The 20,711-nt window shown below is 47.7% G+C and overlaps 1 protein-coding gene across 1 annotated transcript in view; it reads left to right on the forward strand.

Annotated features, from left to right (window-relative positions):
- The window catches only part of LOC144821703 (uncharacterized), a 129,172-nt gene that overhangs the window by 101,714 nt on the left and 6,747 nt on the right, over nucleotides 1–20,711 (forward strand). Inside the window, exon 3 of the mRNA XM_078678920.1 lies at nucleotides 7,470–7,535. Coding sequence (XP_078535046.1) covers nucleotides 7,470–7,535 — 66 coding nt within the window. The remainder of the gene's footprint in view (nucleotides 1–7,469; nucleotides 7,536–20,711) is intronic.

Consider the following 20,711-nt stretch of genomic DNA (forward strand, 5'->3'; position numbering starts at 1 on the left):
AATCAGTCTTACCCTGTGCCTCATGGGAACAGTCCAGCCCGAACTGCCAAGCCATGTCTTCCCTGGACCGGAAACAAGCTTCCGAGGACCGGTTTCTGGCATTCCAGCCGTCTTCAGCCCAGCTTGCTTGAATCCAGTGGCAAAGTGAGCAAGGGACTCACGTCTGAGCATACCCTGCCACACTTATGGCGGCCAAAAGCGGTACAAAAGGGGGTGGTGATGGACGGAGCATCTGAATAGATCAAACACTCACACCCAGTCAAACGATCTGGGTTTAATCCATCACCGTTCTTTAGCCCACTCTGCCACCCCAGTTCTGACATGACTATATGGAAATCAGTCTGACCCTGTGCCTCATGGGAACAGTCCAGCCCGAACTGCCAAGCCATGTCTTCCCTGGACCGGAAACTAGCTTCTGAGGACCGTTTTCTGGCATTCCAGCCGTCTTCAGCCCGGATTGCTTGAATCCAGTGGCAAAGTGAGCAAGGGACTCACGTCTGAGCATACCCTGCCACACTTATGGCGGCCAAAAGCGGTACAAAAGGGGGTGGTGATGGACGGAGCATCTGAATCAATCAAACACTCACACCCAGTCAAAAGATCTGGGTTTAATCCATCACCGTTCTTTAGCCCACTCTGCCACCCCAGTTCTGACATGACTTTATGCAAATCAGTCTGACCCTGTGCCTCATGGGAACAGTCCAGCCCGAACTGCCAAGCCATGTCTTCCCTGGACCGGAAACAAGCTTCCGTGGACCGGTTTCTGGCATTCCAGCCATCTTCAGCCCGGCTTGCTTGAATCCAGTGGCAAAGTGAGCAAGGGACTCACGTCTGAGCATACCCTGCCACACTTATGGCGGCCAAAAGCGGTACAAAAGGGGGTGGTGATGGACGGAGCATCTGAATCAATCAAACACTCACACCCAGTCAAAAGATCTGGGTTTAATCCATCACCGTTCTTTAGCCCACTCTGCCACCCCAGTTCTGACATGACTATATGCAAATCAGTCTGACCCTGTGCCTCATGGGAACAGTCCAGCCCGAACTGCCAAGCCATGTCTTCCCTGGACCGGAAACAAGCTTCCGAGGACCGGTTTCTGGCATTCCAGCCGTCTTCAGCCCGGCTTGCTTGAATCCAGTGGCAAAGTGAGCAAGGGACTCACGTCTGAGCATACCCTGCCACACTTATGGCGGCCAAAAGCGGTAAAAAAGGGGGTGGTGATGGACGGAGCATCTGAATCAATCAAACACTCACACCCAGTCAAAAGATCTGGGTTTAATCCATCACCGTTCTTTAGCCCACTCTGCCACCCCAGTTCTGACATGACTATATGCAAATCAGTCTGACCCTGTGCCTCATGGGAACAATCCAGCCCGAACTGCCAAGCCATGTCTTCCCTGGACCGGAAACAAGCTTCCGAGGACCTGTTTCTGGCATTCCAGCCGTCTTCAGCCCGGATTGCTTGAATCCAGTGGCAAAGTGAGCAAGGGACTCACGTCTGAGCATACCCTGCCACACTTATGGCGGCCAAAAGCGGTACAAAAGGGGGTGGTGATGGACGGAGCATCTGAATCAATCAAACACTCACGCCCAGTCAAAAGATCTGGGTTTAATCCATAACCGTTCTTTAGCCCACTCTGCCACCCCAGTTCTGACATGACTATATGCAAATCAGTCTGACCCTGTGCCTCATGGGAACAGTCCAGCCCGAACTGCCAAGCCATGTCTTCCCTGGACCGGAAACAAGCTTCCGAGGACCGGTTTCTGGCATTCCAGCCATCTTCAGCCCGGCTTGCTTGAATCCAGTGGCAAAGTGAGCAAGGGACTCACGTCTGAGCATACCCTGCCACACTTATGGCGGCCAAAAGCGGTACAAAAGGGGGTGGTGATGGACGGAGCATCTGAATCAATCAAACACTCACACCCAGTCAAAAGATCTGGGTTTAATCCATCACCGTTCTTTAGCCCACTCTGCCACCCCAGTTCTGACATGACTATATGCAAATCAGTCTTACCCTGTGCCTCATGGGAACAGTCCAGCCCGAACTGCCAAGCCATGTCTTCCCTGGACCGGAAACAAGCTTCCGAGGACCGGTTTCTGGCATTCCAGCCGTCTTCAGCCCAGCTTGCTTGAATCCAGTGGCAAAGTGAGCAAGGGACTCACGTCTGAGCATACCCTGCCACACTTATGGCGGCCAAAAGCGGTACAAAAGGGGGTGGTGATGGACGGAGCATCTGAATAGATCAAACACTCACACCCAGTCAAACGATCTGGGTTTAATCCATCACCGTTCTTTAGCCCACTCTGCCACCCCAGTTCTGACATGACTATATGGAAATCAGTCTGACCCTGTGCCTCATGGGAACAGTCCAGCCCGAACTGCCAAGCCATGTCTTCCCTGGACCGGAAACTAGCTTCTGAGGACCGTTTTCTGGCATTCCAGCCGTCTTCAGCCCGGATTGCTTGAATCCAGTGGCAAAGTGAGCAAGGGACTCACGTCTGAGCATACCCTGCCACACTTATGGCGGCCAAAAGCGGTACAAAAGGGGGTGGTGATGGACGGAGCATCTGAATCAATCAAACACTCACACCCAGTCAAAAGATCTGGGTTTAATCCATCACCGTTCTTTAGCCCACTCTGCCACCCCAGTTCTGACATGACTTTATGCAAATCAGTCTGACCCTGTGCCTCATGGGAACAGTCCAGCCCGAACTGCCAAGCCATGTCTTCCCTGGACCGGAAACAAGCTTCCGTGGACCGGTTTCTGGCATTCCAGCCATCTTCAGCCCGGCTTGCTTGAATCCAGTGGCAAAGTGAGCAAGGGACTCACGTCTGAGCATACCCTGCCACACTTATGGCGGCCAAAAGCGGTACAAAAGGGGGTGGTGATGGACGGAGCATCTGAATCAATCAAACACTCACACCCAGTCAAAAGATCTGGGTTTAATCCATCACCGTTCTTTAGCCCACTCTGCCACCCCAGTTCTGACATGACTATATGCAAATCAGTCTGACCCTGTGCCTCATGGGAACAGTCCAGCCCGAACTGCCAAGCCATGTCTTCCCTGGACCGGAAACAAGCTTCCGAGGACCGGTTTCTGGCATTCCAGCCGTCTTCAGCCCGGCTTGCTTGAATCCAGTGGCAAAGTGAGCAAGGGACTCACGTCTGAGCATACCCTGCCACACTTATGGCGGCCAAAAGCGGTAAAAAAGGGGGTGGTGATGGACGGAGCATCTGAATCAATCAAACACTCACACCCAGTCAAAAGATCTGGGTTTAATCCATCACCGTTCTTTAGCCCACTCTGCCACCCCAGTTCTGATATGACTATATGCAAATCAGTCTGACCCTGTGCCTCATGGGAACAATCCAGCCCGAACTGCCAAGCCATGTCTTCCCTGGACCGGAAACAAGCTTCCGAGGACCTGTTTCTGGCATTCCAGCCGTCTTCAGCCCGGATTGCTTGAATCCAGTGGCAAAGTGAGCAAGGGACTCACGTCTGAGCATACCCTGCCACACTTATGGCGGCCAAAAGCGGTACAAAAGGGGGTGGTGATGGACGGAGCATCTGAATCAATCAAACACTCACGCCCAGTCAAAAGATCTGGGTTTAATCCATAACCGTTCTTTAGCCCACTCTGCCACCCCAGTTCTGACATGACTATATGCAAATCAGTCTGACCCTGTGCCTCATGGGAACAGTCCAGCCCGAACTGCCAAGCCATGTCTTCCCTGGACCGGAAACAAGCTTCCGAGGACCGGTTTCTGGCATTCCAGCCGTCTTCAGCCCGGCTTGCTTGAATCCAGTGGCAAAGTGAGCAAGGGACTCACGTCTGAGCATACCCTGCCACACTTATGGCGGCCAAAAGCGGTACAAAAGGGGGTGGTGATGGACGGAGCATCTGAATCAATCAAACACTCACACCCAGTCAAAAGATCTGAATTTAATCCATCACTGTTCTTTAGCCCACTCTGCCACCCCAGTTCTGACATAACTATATGCAAATCAGTCTTACCCTGTGCCTCATGGGAACAGTCCAGCCCGAACTGCCAAGCCATGTCTTCCCTGGACTGGAAACAAGCTTCCGAGGACTGGTTTCTGGCATTCCAGCCGTCTTCAGCCCAGCTTGCTTGAATCCAGTGGCAAAGTGAGCAAGGGACTCACGTCTGAGCATACCCTGCCACACTTATGGCGGCCAAAAGCGGTACAAAAGGGGGTGGTGATGGACGGAGCATCTGAATCGATCAAACACTCACACCCAGTCAAAAGATCTGGGTTTAATCCATCACCGTTCTTTAGCCCACTCTGCCACCCCAGTTCTGACATGACTATATGCAAATCAGTCTGACCCTGTGCCTCATGGGAACAGTCCAGCCCGAACTGCCAAGCCATGTCTTTCCTGGACCGGAAACAAGCTTCCGAGGACCGGTTTCTGGCATTCCAGCCGTCTTCAGCCCGGCTTGCTTGAATCCAGTGGCAAAGTGAGCAAGGGACTCACGTCTGAGCATACCCTGCCACACTTATGGCGGCCAAAAGCGGTAAAAAAGGGGGTGGTGATGGACGGAGCATCTGAATCAATCAAACACTCACACCCAGTCAAAAGATCTGGGTTTAATCCATCACCGTTCTTTAGCCCACTCTGCCACCCCAGTTCTGACATGACTATATGCAAATCAATCTGACCCTGTGCCTCATGGGAACAATCCAGCCCGAACTGCCAAGCCATGTCTTCCCTGGACCGGAAACAAGCTTCCGAGGACCGGTTTCTGGCATTCCAGCCGTCTTCAGCCCGGATTGCTTGAATCCAGTGGCAAAGTGAGCAAGGGACTCACGTCTGAGCATACCCTGCCACACTTATGGCGGCCAAAAGCGGTACAAAAGGGGGTGGTGATGGACGGAGCATCTGAATCAATCAAACACTCACGCCCAGTCAAAAGATCTGGGTTTAATCCATAACCGTTCTTTAGCCCACTCTGCCACCCCAGTTCTGACATGACTATATGCAAATCAGTCTGACCCTGTGCCTCATGGGAACAGTCCAGCCCGAACTGCCAAGCCATGTCTTCCCTGGACCGGAAACAAGCTTCCGAGGACCGGTTTCTGGCATTCCAGCCGTCTTCAGCCCGGCTTGCTTGAATCCAGTGGCAAAGTGAGCAAGGGACTCACGTCTGAGCATACCCTGCCACACTTATGGCGGCCAAAAGCGGTACAAAAGGGGGTGGTGATGGACGGAGCATCTGAATCAATCAAACACTCACACCCAGTCAAAAGATCTGAATTTAATCCATCACCGTTCTTTAGCCCACTCTGCCACCCCAGTTCTGACATAACTATATGCAAATCAGTCTTACCCTGTGCCTCATGGGAACAGTCCAGCCCGAACTGCCAAGCCATGTCTTCCCTGGACTGGAAACAAGCTTCCGAGGACCGGTTTCTGGCATTCCAGCCGTCTTCAGCCCAGCTTGCTTGAATCCAGTGGCAAAGTGAGCAAGGGACTCACGTCTGAGCATACCCTGCCACACTTATGGCGGCCAAAAGCGGTACAAAAGGGGGTGGTGATGGACGGAGCATCTGAATAGATCAAACACTCACACCCAGTCAAAAGATCTGGGTTTAATCCATCACCGTTCTTTAGCCCACTCTGCCACCCCAGTTCTGACATGACTATATGCAAATCAGTCTGACCCTGTGCCTCATGGGAACAGTCCAGCCCGAACTGCCAAGCCATGTCTTCCCTGGACCGGAAACAAGCTTCCGAGGACCGGTTTCTGGCATTCCAGCCGTCTTCAGCCCGGCTTGCTTGAATCCAGTGGCAAAGTGAGCAAGGGACTCACGTCTGAGCATACCCTGCCACACTTATGGCGGCCAAAAGCGGTACAAAAGGGGGTGGTGATGGACGGAGCATCTGAATCAATCAAACACTCACACCCAGTCAAAAGATCTGGGTTTAATCCATCACCGTTCTTTAGCCCACTCTGCCACCCCAGTTCTGACATGAGTATATGCAAATCAGTCTGACCCTGTGCCTCATGGGAACAGTCCAGCCCGAACTGCCAAGCCATGTCTTCCCTGGACCGGAAACAAGCTTCCGAGGACCGGTTTCTGGCATTCCAGCCGTCTTCATCCCGGCTTGCTTGAATCCAGTGGCAAAGTGAGCAAGGGACTCACGTCTGAGCATACCGTGCCACACTTATGGCGGCCAAAAGCGGTACAAAAGGGGGTGGTGATGGACGGAGCATCTGAATCAATCAAACACTCACACCCAGTCAAAAGATCTGGGTTTAATCCATCACCGTTCTTTAGCCCACTCTGCCACCCCAGTTCTGACATGACTATATGCAAATCAGTCTGACCCTGTGCCTCATGGGAACAGTCCAGCCCGAACTGCCAAGCCATGTCTTCCCTGGACCGGAAACAAGCTTCCGAGGACCGGTTTCTGGCATTCCAGCCGTCTTCATCCCGGCTTGCTTGAATCCAGTGGCAAAGTGAGCAAGGGACTCACGTCTGAGCATACCGTGCCACACTTATGGTGGCCAAAAGCGGTACAAAAGGGGGTGGTGATGGACGGAGCATCCGAATCAATCAAACACTCACACCCAGTCAAAAGATCTGGGTTTAATCCATCACCGTTCTTTAGCCCACTCTGCCACCCCAGTTCTGACATGACTATATGCAAATCAGTCTGACCCTGTGCCTCATGGGAACAGTCCAGCCCGAACTGCCAAGCCATGTCTTCCCTGGACCGGAAACAAGCTTCCGAGGACCGGTTTCTGGCATTCCAGCCGTCTTCAGCCCGGCTTGCTTGAATCCAGTGGCAAAGTGAGCAAGGGACTCACGTCTGAGCATACCCTGCCACACTTATGGCGGCCAAAAGCGGTACAAAAGGGGGTGGTGATGGACGGAGCATCTGAATCAATCAAACACTCACACCCAGTCAAAAGATCTGGGTTTAATCCATCACCGTTCTTTAGCCCACTCTGCCACCCCAGTTCTGACATGACTATATGCAAATCAGTCTGACCCTGTGCCTCATGGGAACAGTCCAGCCCGAACTGCCAAGCCATGTCTTCCCTGGACCGGAAACAAGCTTCCGAGGACCGGTTTCTGGCATTCCAGCCGTCTTCATCCCGGCTTGCTTGAATCCAGTGGCAAAGTGAGCAAGGGACTCACGTCTGAGCATACCGTGCCACACTTATGGCGGCCAAAAGCGGTACAAAAGGGGGTGGTGATGGACGGAGCATCTGAATCAATCAAACACTCACACCCAGTCTGTTGCAGATGGTAATCAGAACTGTTATGCTGGATAGAGGCTAGGACCTTTAGTTAGACCAAAAATGAGTGATGGAAAGGTTTTTGTGGAGCAGGGAAATTGCTTCCAAGGATAAGAAATCAGAGGGCCTGGAGATGCACTTCAGAATTAAGTGGTCAAAGGATTTATAGATTGAATTTCTGATTGCTTTGTAGTGCTTCAAGCTGGTGGAAATAACATCCGGACCTCCACCCCGATGATCGTCTCCGTTCCAGAGAGAGGTAGGTCAGAGTGAAGTTTGGTATGAATTTCTTGTGGAAAAAGGGTTGTGTGTTGCATATTATAGGTGATTTTCATGTCACCTTTGGTGACAGACAAGCACTGAGCTGGACCTGTTAGTATGGGGAGCAGCACCCAACACCCCAAAAATTAGGCACTCAGAAATTCAGATCACCACAAATTTTACCTTTAGCGGTTCCGCTTCAATCCTCAATCTATCAAAAAAGAACCTCATCCTCATTATCAGACCTAACATTAATCTAGCCAAGTATAAATAATTAACTGGGAACATTCAGTAACTGAGTTCTAGATCAGGAATAGTTCAAAGGATTTTATTACAAAATCTCAAAATCAAGGGGTACAGAGTAATGCACAATATGCTGTGAAGTCTCAAATGCACAATACATAGTCAGAAATCCAATTATTCTAAGTCGCAAATGAACAGCTAAATTATAAGTGGAGAGGACAGAGTCCTTGGTAGAAAAGGAAAGTCATCTCATTATAACTGATATAATCACAAAGGAAACCAACAGCATCTCCGGCAGAAAAGGAAAGGCTCCCCAATACTAAACAAGAATGTCTTCTGGCTCACCTAAAAAAAAAAGAGTTGTTATTCACAATTTCAGAGCAATCAACCCCTTTGCTGCCCGACCTTGCCCCCCCCCCCCCTATTGGAGTTCTGGACTTTTTGGTTCCGTCCAGAGGTGTCAGGGACAACACCCGAAGACCCCGGAGTTCAACCTGTCTCGGTGCACAAACAAACAGAAACACGGGCTTCTCGATGGTGGCGTCAAAGACCAAAGGTTTATTACTGCAGGGACACAGAAGTCACAGAAACTACACATGGGCAGTATCTAGGAGCCTGTTCAATTTGTACAAAGAGGGTTGTTCCTTATATACTGAATATTGGGCTTCAGGCAAATTTCTTTACATGTTAGCACATTCCAAAACCTTTGTATCTTAAACAATAAATATTTGGCGTTGCACAGGAATCGTCATCAATATCTGATGTCAAAACATTACGAACGAGGGGTTCCCACTATTCCATCATAATCCCATGTCAACTTCTCATTCAAGACCCGGACCGCCTCATCGTAAATTTCGTTACCTCCCCCTAATAAAGGCCCAGAAGGAAAGGAGCAGAGCCAGGTGCAGAAGATAGAAAAGTAGGATAAGAGATGTTTGTGGGTCGTAAATGGGCACGGCTACCAGCTTCGGCCGCCTAATCATGATCAGACCAACGAACACGAGAACCAGTATAGCAGGACTGGCCTCAGGCTGGGGAGGCAGCTCTTGCCGAGTCATGCTGCCACAGCGTTGCTGGCCTAAGGTGCACGTGTCACTAGCAAGGTGAATTGCCGGCTAAAGCCTACGTGTCCTCAAATTGGAAAAAGAGGTCATTGCGTGTCCATTGACTATGTGAGGGCAAGGAATACAAAATGGCTTCCTTGTTCTAAGATGGATGCCACGGGTAGAACAGAAATGTGTTTGTAACAGGAGTGCTCTTGCTCGTAGCATAGCGAAAACACCAGGATATACTAAATGGATCATTTGCGGTTCACTGATACCAAAATTATGCATTTGCGACAATGTTACAAACACGGGTAAAATCGTCACGGAACCTCAGACCCTCCTTTTGCCCTTACATAGGCAATTACTCAGTCTATGTCAGAATCTAACTCTATGCTCATTAGGTCAGTGACATGTTGTTGCATCATCATCCTGTCTCGTGCCTTTTCTCCTAATGCAGGTGGTCTTCTGAAACAGGTTGCAGCACAGAGACTACACAAAGCGGGACCACATTGGATAATAAGGCAGCATGAGAACAGAAATACTAGGATGACACCAATGACCATCAGAACCTTCCATCCCCACGCTGATACCAGAGTCCAAAACCACTCCATGAAGGACCAGTTTCCCTTGTCTACGTGTATAGAGTCGGAAATCTTGTGTAGCTTAGAGATCGCTTCATAGACGGTTGGAGCATTATTGGGAATAAAAACACAGCAGCTCGATTGGATCATTCTGCATACCCCACCTCGATCTGCAAGTATTACGTCTAGAACCATACGGTTCTGCAACGTCATGAGACGATCCGCCTGAAGCTCAGCTGTTAAGTTACTAAGGGCACCAGAAGTTTCTGTAATAGTAGATTCAACTACCCGTGTTAGTTGACGTAGATTTCTACTATTGGCCATAGGCCCCCAAAACGGAAGGAAACCTTTGAAGAAGTCTCCAGCTTCCTGACCAGCGGTATCTTCCTTGCTGAAGACACCTCTTGCTACTCTGGTCTTGTGATAATCAGAGGAAGCAGTGTATGTCGGAGGTAACAATCGAGCAATATAACATGAACCTGAGAAGTCAGCAGGCAGCCATGTATACGCTCTGTCTTGACAGATGAAGTAAGTACCCCTAGCAGTAAGGAAGGCAGGGGAGGAGTTAGACGGAAATACGTAAGTCTCAACGCACTCACTCCTCCCTAGCTGAGCTCTCAGATTTCTCCCATTTCCTTGCAAACAGACCTGACCTCGGTGAGGCACGACCCAGACTGAAGTGGAGCTTTTACGCTTGCTTTCTCCCAAACTAAGGCGATACTCGGTAGAGTTCCAACTCAAATACACCCGTAATTCATCTCTAGGGTAAGATGGAGTATTATTGACGTCTTTAATCATGTCAATAATTCCCTGGACTAAAGCTTTGTTGGCTGAGTTGTATTTAGTGGACCGTGGTGGACGCGGAGGATAGGTCTCAAGGGCATATGAAAAAATGGTCTGAAAGGCCTGAAATGATCCATTGTAGCTAAAAGGCAAGACTAGATAGGGAATGCCTTTATCCATAGTGTGAGGTATCAAGCCACACACCCAGCAGTCTGTAGTATTAACTACCAGTTGGTGTTGATGCAAGAGCTGTACAAATGTATTGTTAATAAATTCTGAGCGTCGAGCTTGTTCGTGTTCAGGAAACGAGTGAAAAGAATGCATAGAAGAAACCGTAGAAGTAGTAGGATCAAGGGGAGGTACTGTAGTTACCGGCATAAAAATCAAATGTACACCAAAGATGATTCCACCCACCAACATTATTAAAACAATTAAAAATGTAACTGCACATTGCATTAGAAAGCATTTGCTGTGAAGTATTCTGTACAGTCTATTTCTGCGCACATAAATTACATTCTTTCGTTGCGGCTCAGGAAGCTCCATCTTCTACAATCCGCTCGTGACCACTGATGATGTGTACGTAGATGAAAATGCCTCTATCAGCCCTGGGAGTTCCCAGAACTAACAGAAAGGTCGACCTTGTGTCTGACCCCCGCAGATTCAACTAGGCACACAGCCACGACCCTACTGCTACCCAGACGGCAAGGCAAAATTTTAAAACAACAAAAATAATAGTAAACTTCCTGGCTGAAGGCAATGTATAGAAAATTCAAATCTGAAAATAGGCAGTTTCCTGCTTTATTTGTCCATATTGCGAGGTCGCAAGTTGTATCTCAGTTTTGCAGGAGCTGTCTGATCTGGAAATAATATATTTTCAGCCGACGCTGCAATGTTCACGTTTGCAGATGACAAATGTTCTTTTGGTGCAGATGGCAAGTGTTCAGGGTTCAAAAGAGCAGTTTCAGGAGGAGAGTCAGAGTTTGATGTATCAGTGATCAGTTCTGCATCACTGAAAGGTATGAACCTGGGGACTTGTTCTGTTTCAGAGGCACCGATTCCTTTCTTTACCCAGTTGTCGTAAGGAAGTGGCAGAGGCACACGTTTGACATGTGTCGTATGGATCCAGTTCTTCCGTCCGGCCACACGAATAGCAGTTCTCGTTGCCAATAAGACTTGGAAAGGGCCGATGAATCTGGGCTGAAGATTTTTCGTTCTTGCAAAATTTCTAATGACTACTTGATCCCCAGGTTTCAGCTGATGACCTGGACTCTCCGATGGCTTTGGCAATGCATCGAAAACCTGTTGGTGAATAAGGCTCAATTTAGCAGTCAAGTCGAAAAGATAATCAATTAACATTGGGTATTCCAGCTGCTTAAATTCTTTCGGTCTAGGTACCCCCCAAACATTTGCAGGACGACCAAAAATTATTTCATATGGACTAAGCCCTACTCTAGAATGTACAGTTGCTCTTGTTGATAACAAAGCCAAAGGCAGTGCATCTGGCCAGGACAAATTTGTGGATGCTTGTATCTTAGCAAGTTTCAGTTTAAGGGTGCCATTGTAACCCTCAACTAAACCCGCGGACTGGGGGTGATTCGCACTATGAAACTTCTGTCTAATCCCTAGGCCGGCACACACACTCTGCATAACTTTCCCTACGAACTCACTTCCGTTATCTGACCATACAATCCGTGGCATTCCGAATCTGGGGAAGTATTCTTTAAGGAGGATTTTGGCAGTGGACAAAGCAGTATTGTCCTTTAGCGGGTATGCTTCGATCCATCTGGAGAAAGCACAAACTACCACCAGGACGTATTTCAGATTATTACAACGATCCATGTGAAGGAAGTCTAGCTGGATCACTTCAAAGGGGCAGGAAGGAGGAGCGAAGTGACCTACAGGTGTGGGGATTCCCTTGCCAGGATTATGCATCAAGCATACCATACAATTTCTCACCACTCTCTCTGCACACTTACTAATCCCATCATTCTTCCAAACTGGAGCCAACATCTTACAAATCCCTTTTGAACTGATGTGCGCTGTTCCATGTGCCATCGTTACTATTGCAAGCACATACGCATCAGGCAACATCCAACGCTGTTGTTCCGACAAGTCAATCCAACACCCACTCGAGTCCAATTTACCCGTGCTCTCTTTCCATGCACGCTTTTCCTCCTCAGTTGCCTCTTTCTGAATTTCTTTCACGCTTTCCACTGTGTCTTCACACATTCCAGACTCAGAAATCCATCTTGCAGACGTTGCAACATACATTCTACTCATCATATTTCTAGCTGTCTGTTTTGCAGTCTCATCAGCAAAAGCATTCCCACGACCAACATCATCCGTGATTGCTTTATGAGCACTGCATTTCACAATCGCAACTTCAGTCGGCAAGGTTAGAGATTCCAACAAGTCATTAACTAGCTGGCCATGTTGAATCTTAGTCCCATGGGACGTAATGAAACCTCTCTCTTTCCACAAACGGCCAAAACTATGGGCCACGCCGAATGCGTACTGACTATCTGTGAACACATTCACTCTCTTTCCCTTAGCTAAAACGCACGCTCTTGTCAGCGCGATCAATTCTGCAGCCTGGGCAGAATTCTGACTCACTCTCGCAGTCTCCACAATCGTACTCAAAGTCGTTACTGCATAGGCAGCAGTCACATCACCATTCTCCAATTTGAAGCAAGACCCGTCAACATACAACGTGCCATCTGGATCTGATAATGGAGTGTCTTTTAAATCAATTCGTCCTTTTGTTTCTTCCTCAGTTTTAAAACAACAGTCGTGTGGTTCGGAATCACTCGACTCTTGGCTAGTCGGCAACAATGTTGCTGGATTCAATACATTGCATCTTTTGATCTGAATATGACTCGCTAACAATGTCAGTTCGTAACCTGATAATCTAGCACTGGTAAGGTGTTGCGTCTTGGTTCGATTCATGAGTGTATCCACAGCATGAGGAACCATAACCACTAGCATGTTGTTCATTACTAAACCAGCAGATTGCCGAATGGAGGCTGCAGCTGCGGCTGTAGCTCTCAAGCAACTAGGCAACGCTCTAGCTACCGGATCTAATGTTGATGAAAAATACGCACAAGGGCGTTGTTTATCACCGAATTTCTGTGTCAAAACACTCAACGCGCAACCTTCTCTCTCATGGACATAGAGCGTGAATGGTTTACTGTAATCGGGTGTACCCAATACAGGAGCTGAACACAGTGCATTTCGTAACTCAGAAAAACTCTCCTGGCATTCGGCAGACCATGGCATTGGACTCGGAACATTTTTCCCAGTCAAAGCTACCAACGGTTTCGCCAAAAGAGAAAAATTTGGGATCCATTGCCTACAATATGAGGTAATACCTAAAAAGGCACGTACTTCTCTCTGCGTGCTAGGAACATTCATCTGTGTAATTGCTTTTATTCTCTCTGGGGTCAACTTCCTTCCCTCCTTTGACAAGAGATGACCTAGGTAGGTCACTTCTTGGCAACAGTATTGCATTTTTGAAGGTGACACCTTGTGATTCAAATTTGACAAGTGATGCAATAAGGAAATTGTAGCTGTTTTGCAAGTTTCCTTGTCATCGGCAGCCACTAGAAGATCATCGACATATTGTATTAAAGCAGAACCAGGAGGAAGTACAAATGAGTCTAACTGGCTTTTTAATGCTTGACTGTAGATGGATGGGCTTTCACAATAACCTTGTGGAGCGCGTTTAAACCTGAAGCTTCGTCCTCCTAGAGAGAAACCGAAGATATCTCTGCTTTCCTCGGCTATCGGAATGCTGAAAAAGGCATTTTTCAAGTCGATAACTGAAAACCATGCTGCTGTAGCAGGAATCAACGTTAACAATGCAGTAATGTCTGGAACCACAGGAAACTGTGGAATCACAATTTTATTAACCTCTCTAAGATCAATTACAAATCTATATACTGGAGGTTTTGTTGGGTCAGTTCGTTTCAGAATGGGCAGTACAGGACTATTGCAGACATTACCTCTAGTTTCTTCTATAACGCCTTTCTTGATCAGATCTTGTACTATCAGTAGGAGCGCACACTCACCTTCACTAGATATTCTGTATTGTGGAATTCGTGGAAATTTTACATTCGCTTTCAAAGTTACTACATATGGTGGAATTTCTAAAAGACCTACATCATTAGGACCAGTCGCCCAAAGAGTATCAGGGAGTGAATGCAGCTCTGGTGGGAGTGCATCCATCGACAAGTACATTGGAGAGATGATTCTTTTACCCAACGTAAGACGTACTCCTTCTGGAGAGCAGTACAATGTCGCATATAGGCGTTTTAACAAGTCTAAACCAAGCAGATTTTCATTACAACCTGTCGTCAAAATCAGGGGTGCTTTCAATTGTCGGGGTCCAACAGAAATAGACAAAGGACCAGAAACAGGGTTGTGAACAGGGGCGCCTGAAAAACCTACTGAAACGTTTGTTGAGCCAGACAAAGGTGCGCCAGGGAGTTTCGCATGTATGATAGAACTTTTTGCTGCACCAGTATCCAACAGAAACGGTTCGACTATACCTGATGTTGCTACTGCGACATAAGGCCCACTCTGATCTACTGGAACTGATACTACTCCCTCTCTTTGTCCATGGCTGTCCTAGTACTCCCTTGGCTGACCTTCCTCACTAGCTTCATAGTAATCTTCAACATGATACTGTTGAGACCTATTCTGTTGGGCAGATTGTCCATTTCGTTGGTCGAAATAATTAGAAGGGCGATCACTTGTCTGTGGAGGCATAGCACCTCTTCCTCGACCTCTAGAGTTCTGCATATAACCACCACGACCTCTTTGAGCTGCCGCAGCATTATTTTGTGCCCGTACCGGACACTCAGTCTTATAATGGCCTTCCATTTTGCAATAAGCACACTGATTCCATTGGTACTGTGGCCTCTGAGAATTATACTCCGTTCTTTGATATGACCCTTGCTGTGTATTGGTCTGATTGGTGCGAGGCGGATATGCTTGCTGTAAAAGAACTTTAGTTTTTAACTCTTTCGTCTTTTTATCTGATTTTTCTTTCTCCTCTTTGTCCCTATTTTCATAGTACTGGGCAGTAGCAAGTATTTGCGCAGTCGTAGAGACAGCCCACGCACTTTCAGAATTCTTTAATTTACCACTAAGTTCTGGCAACAGATTGTGCACAAATTTATCAACAAATAATCTCTGGCCTCCTTCTGTGCTCATATCCTGACCACTGTGATCCACGAAAGTCTCCTCGAATCTTGTGAAAAAGTCGGAGACGCTTTCGTCTTTCTTTTGTTTGCACGCGGACAATTTGTCCCAGTTAACGCGTAATGCTGGCATTAGGGTCTTCATTAAGTCGATTATTCTACCGGGCAAATTAGCAATTAAGGGTTCAGGTTTAGAACCACCTATTTGTTGACCATCCGCTGCAATTATAGCTGCCCAATCACCACCTAGGGCAACTGGATGATTCTCTTTACGAATTTTAGCCCAAATTGGTTGCGGTACTACATTACCAAATAGCAGATCTATGTCAGCTAGATTTAATACACAAGCGTCAACTGTCTGAGCCAACTCTTTGTAATACCCTGCAGGATTTTTACGCGGATCTGGTAAGGCCTGTTTCACTGCTAATACTTCAGCTCGCTTCCATGGAATATGTATCCATACTCTCTGGAATTGGGCCGGAGCGGCTGCAATACCAAGGTTGACATTAGCTTGCACAGCTTCACGCCAAATTGGTGGAACCTCTCTCATTGGATATTGACGATTTAGTTTCGTACTACGTTTCTCTGACTCCCTCGGAGAACGAAGGGATGGGTCAATCCTATAACTTAAAATCAGTTCCATCGCTTCTTTTATATTTTGTCCAACTATCATACCTGCAGCAAACTCTTTCTGAACATTAATTAATTCTTCTAGATTTGATTCAGGGTCATCCTCTTCCAATTCCTCACGTAGAAGGAAACACATTTCATCGAACACATATCGTTGTGTCGGTTCATTCCATTGCATAAACGTATCTAATACATCTTGTACATTATATCTTCCAACTTTCGAAATCCATCTAAGAGCAGTGGAATCTAATATCCCTCTTTCTTCAGTACTGGGAAGCTGACTACGTCTCTGCACAGAGTCAGAGGTAGGAGTCTTAATCAGAGTTTTATAGAAGGGAGATAGAATGTTAGAGACAGAATCAGTGATTCTTCGACGAACAGAAAGTGGAGTCATAATATTAGCAGAAGCAGTAAATAGAGTAGCAGTTGGAACAGATAGATTAGAAACAGTAGGAGTAGTGGGCAAAACAGCTTGTGAACTAGCAGGTGTGAGCGATACAGGCATAGGTAAAGAAGCCGGCAACCCTGAAAGAGGGGGTGCCGAAGGAACATTAATAGTGACCACAGGAGGTACAGGAACTTGATTCAGAGGAGCGGGAACACCAGGTTGTCCAGCAACCGGTAATTGAACATTCGGTATAGGTGGAGCCGTAGCACCCTGTGCATACGGTGGGGGTGATCGTAACAAGTAAGATAACAGGGGATCCTTTTCAGGGTCCTCTACTATCTTAGCTGTACTTGATGGCAAAGCAGCATAGCACTTGTCTATTGCTAAATTATGCTCTCTATTGGCCACCTCCATCGCTTTCTCAGACTCGTTGAGTTGCAGCTGCTTAGCAGACTGTTCTAAAGTCAACTCTTGTTCTTTCTGTTCTTTTTTCAACTTTTTAATTTCTCTCTGTTTAGATTCTTTTCGCCAATAACGGAAAGAATCAAACATTGCCGGCCGGGCTTTCTTCTTGAACAATTTCGTTTCTAAATTATCAAGAACTTGAGGTTCGAAACTACCATGCAGTGGCCAACTAAGGACACCATCTTTCTCTGTGTAGTGGATCCATACCTGGTTATAAGAGATAGGGCCCACACCAAATTTGCAATATAGATCATAAAGGGGAGTTCCAATCGGAGGAACCAAACACGAGTCCTCCAACTGGGAATCACTGTTGCAACTAAAACAAGACAACATACAATTTTTCCGACTTACCATTTTATAACCCGGAACACAAAACAGACGAAACACAAATTAAAGAAAGGTGCGCACTTGAACCAAGAACTTAGGCCTACCAGAACTGACAAACGTATCGATACCCGAACTGAACTGAATGATTATCGTAACCAGAATAACCAGCGACAATCTTATAAAACCGAACCAAACCAAGAACTAAAAGGATTAGCAAAACAGAAACAACCCTTACGAAGTAACCAACTATCAACCACTTAATACTTAACTGAGGCACTGAAGACGTCACCAAGGAGAAACCCGTCACGTCTCGCCGTACTAAGGACTGCACCTCGGGTCCAAGACAGGGCGACGGTCAAGGCAACGAACCACTGCAGCCGTCTGAACGGGAACCCTCGTGGAAGAGAACGTCGGGCCACTTTTGCGATATGCCGGGATCGATGAAGTGGGGCGCCTCCCTCTGAAATCTTCACACGAAGCTTCTCGAACTCTTCAGGCTTTTGGACCGTACCGAATGACGTCGCCCCATGTTGGGCGCCAATTGGAGTTCTGGACTTTTTGGTTCCGTCCAGAGGTGTCAGGGACAACACCCGAAGACCCCGGAGTTCAACCTGTCTCGGTGCACAAACAAACAGAAACACGGGCTTCTCGATGGTGGCGTCAAAGACCAAAGGTTTATTACTGCAGGGACACAGAAGTCACAGAAACTACACATGGGCAGTATCTAGGAGCCTGTTCAATTTGTACAAAGAGGGTTGTTCCTTATATACTGAATATTGGGCTTCAGGCAAATTTCTTTACATGTTAGCACATTCCAAAACCTTTGTATCTTAAACAATAAATATTTGGCGTTGCACAGGAATCGTCATCAATATCTGATGTCAAAACATTACGAACGAGGGGTTCCCACTATTCCATCATAATCCCATGTCAACTTCTCATTCAAGACCCGGACCGCCTCATCGTAAATTTCGTTACCTCCCCCTAATAAAGGCCCAGAAGGAAAGGAGCAGAGCCAGGTGCAGAAGATAGAAAAGTAGGATAAGAGATGTTTGTGGGTCGTAAATGGGCACGGCTACCAGCTTCGGCCGCCTAATCATGATCAGACCAACGAACACGAGAACCAGTATAGCAGGACTGGCCTCAGGCTGGGGAGGCAGCTCTTGCCGAGTCATGCTGCCACAGCGTTGCTGGCCTAAGGTGCACGTGTCACTAGCAAGGTGAATTGCCGGCTAAAGCCTACGTGTCCTCAAATTGGAAAAAGAGGTCATTGCGTGTCCATTGACTATGTGAGGGCAAGGAATACAAAATGGCTTCCTTGTTCTAAGATGGATGCCACGGGTAGAACAGAAATGTGTTTGTAACAGGAGTGCTCTTGCTCGTAGCATAGCGAAAACACCAGGATATACTAAATGGATCATTTGCGGTTCACTGATACCAAAATTATGCATTTGCGACAATGTTACAAACACGGGTAAAATCGTCACGGAACCTCACTCTACCCCCTGGCCAAACCCTTTTTTTGCTATTTGGGGTATTTCATTCTTAGGCCTCATACATTTTTGTCCACATAAGGTATCCATGCCTGTAGGAAAGTCGACTCTGCTTTTATGGTTACCCCCACTGTTTGCCTGGAATATGCTGTTTCGGACTAGCCTGACTTTGACCCTGCTAATCAGGACCCCATCTATGTGCTTTCTCTCCTAAATGAGTTATGGTGAGTACTTAGGTACACCCCAAATTGGTCACTGGTGTAGCTTTATAAGACCCTAGTATATTGTACGGAGGTATGCAGGGCTTAGGTACCCTAGGGGTCCCCCATGGGCTGAAGCATGTATTATGCCACCCATGAGACACCATTCAAACTGCGACTACAGGCCTGCCTTTGCAGCCTGTGTAAGTTGGTGCTAGCACCACTTACAGCAGATGTAGGTTTCTCTATATCTAAGGTCACTGCACTTAAAACCTATAAGTCACCCCTAAAGCAGTCTTTTTATTCCTGTAGGCAGGGTGATCAGTTCTAAGTGTGAGGGTGCCCCTGCAAAAGCGGGACACCACTAAAATGTTGTAGTCCATTTTTCCGCGTTGTAAGTGCGTCAGCCATTATGATATATAGAGGGGCCAAGCGTCATTACGCAATTACCATCTTTAAACTGGCTGTAATGAACCCTGTCATGTTTGCTATCAAACATGTTGGAATCATATCTCCCACACCGTGAACGGTGTGGGATTTATGATTTCTGGCACCTCCGTGAGGCCCTCAGTGATCCCGGTACCAGTTTTCCAGGATCAGACAGCAACCAGAGACATGTTTCTGCCCTTCTGCTGCTGAGCCAAGCTTGAGCAGGGGAAGGCAGAACAATAGATATCCTGTCACATGAAGGTGTGGCCACCTCCCAGATGGGATTTAGTGTGTTGGGGCAGGGTGGGGATGCTTACCAGCACCACTGAGACTGTTTGAAGAGCACACTTGGTGCCCTCCTTGCATAGTCCAGTTCAAACCAGTTCTGAGAGCCATTGACTCCCACTCTGGCTTGAAACTGGACAAAGGACATGTGAGTACCCTCCCCACTGTCCAGCCCCTACTGTGGGAGGGACAATTGAATCGTCTGAGCCCTTTCTTTACCTGTGGGTGCGACCCTAGATTTGTTGTGGGATAAGATCCAGATCTGACACTACTTCTGCTTTGACCGTTTGGGCACTCTCGACCTCCCTGGACTTTGCTCTGGTCACCAAGACTGCAACTGGGAAGACTAATGCTGCTGCTGGTCTCATAGTCCTGCTCGTCTGCTGCAAAGTCTGTGCCTGTGCTTCAAACAGGATCCTCCGAAGGCCTGTGGACATCCAAGACACTTGAAGGAATCTTCCTTGAAGTGAAGGAGTCACTTTCCTGCATCTGCAGGCACTGCAACAAATCTGACCAGTCTGCTGATCCTGGGCTCCCACTGACTCTGAAAGGCTCAGCAACAAAAAGTGGTTCTTCAACTCCGTCAAGTCCTGCACTGTCTTCTCGCTGAGCTTGAGGCCAGTATCCCTCGTTGGAACCGCAGGAACTGAACCAATTTGCACCACGTTAACGTATCATTGCAAATGCTTATTGGCTCTCTTCTTCAGAGATCTTTGGGCTCCAAGTAGCCTCAACCTCAAACATCTCCTGTGACCAAGATATTCCTCTTCACCAGATCTCTTGCACTGTGGACCTGCGTCTTTGTCAAACTGCTCGAGGTCTTCTTGCGACTCCAGTGCCTCCGTCCTGTGGGTCTTCTTGAGGGCCTTCTTTGACTCCAGTGGGATCCCCTGATTGCTCGTGCCTACTCTGACTCCTCTGCTTGTTGTGAGTCTCTTGGACCTTGCTGATCCCGACACAACAATTTTTTTGCTTGCCATTTTGTTTGCAGTTGCCAAGGCTTGTTGGTGTTACAGACGGACACCGACCCCTCAACTCTCGACATCTGATGTGGATCAGCTTGTGAACAGCTCCTGGGCTTCCATAGCATTGCCTGGTCCACA

This window comes from Lissotriton helveticus, chromosome 2_2 (assembly GCF_964261635.1).
Source record: "Lissotriton helveticus chromosome 2_2, aLisHel1.1, whole genome shotgun sequence".
NCBI classification, from domain to species: Eukaryota; Metazoa; Chordata; class Amphibia; order Caudata; family Salamandridae; genus Lissotriton; species Lissotriton helveticus.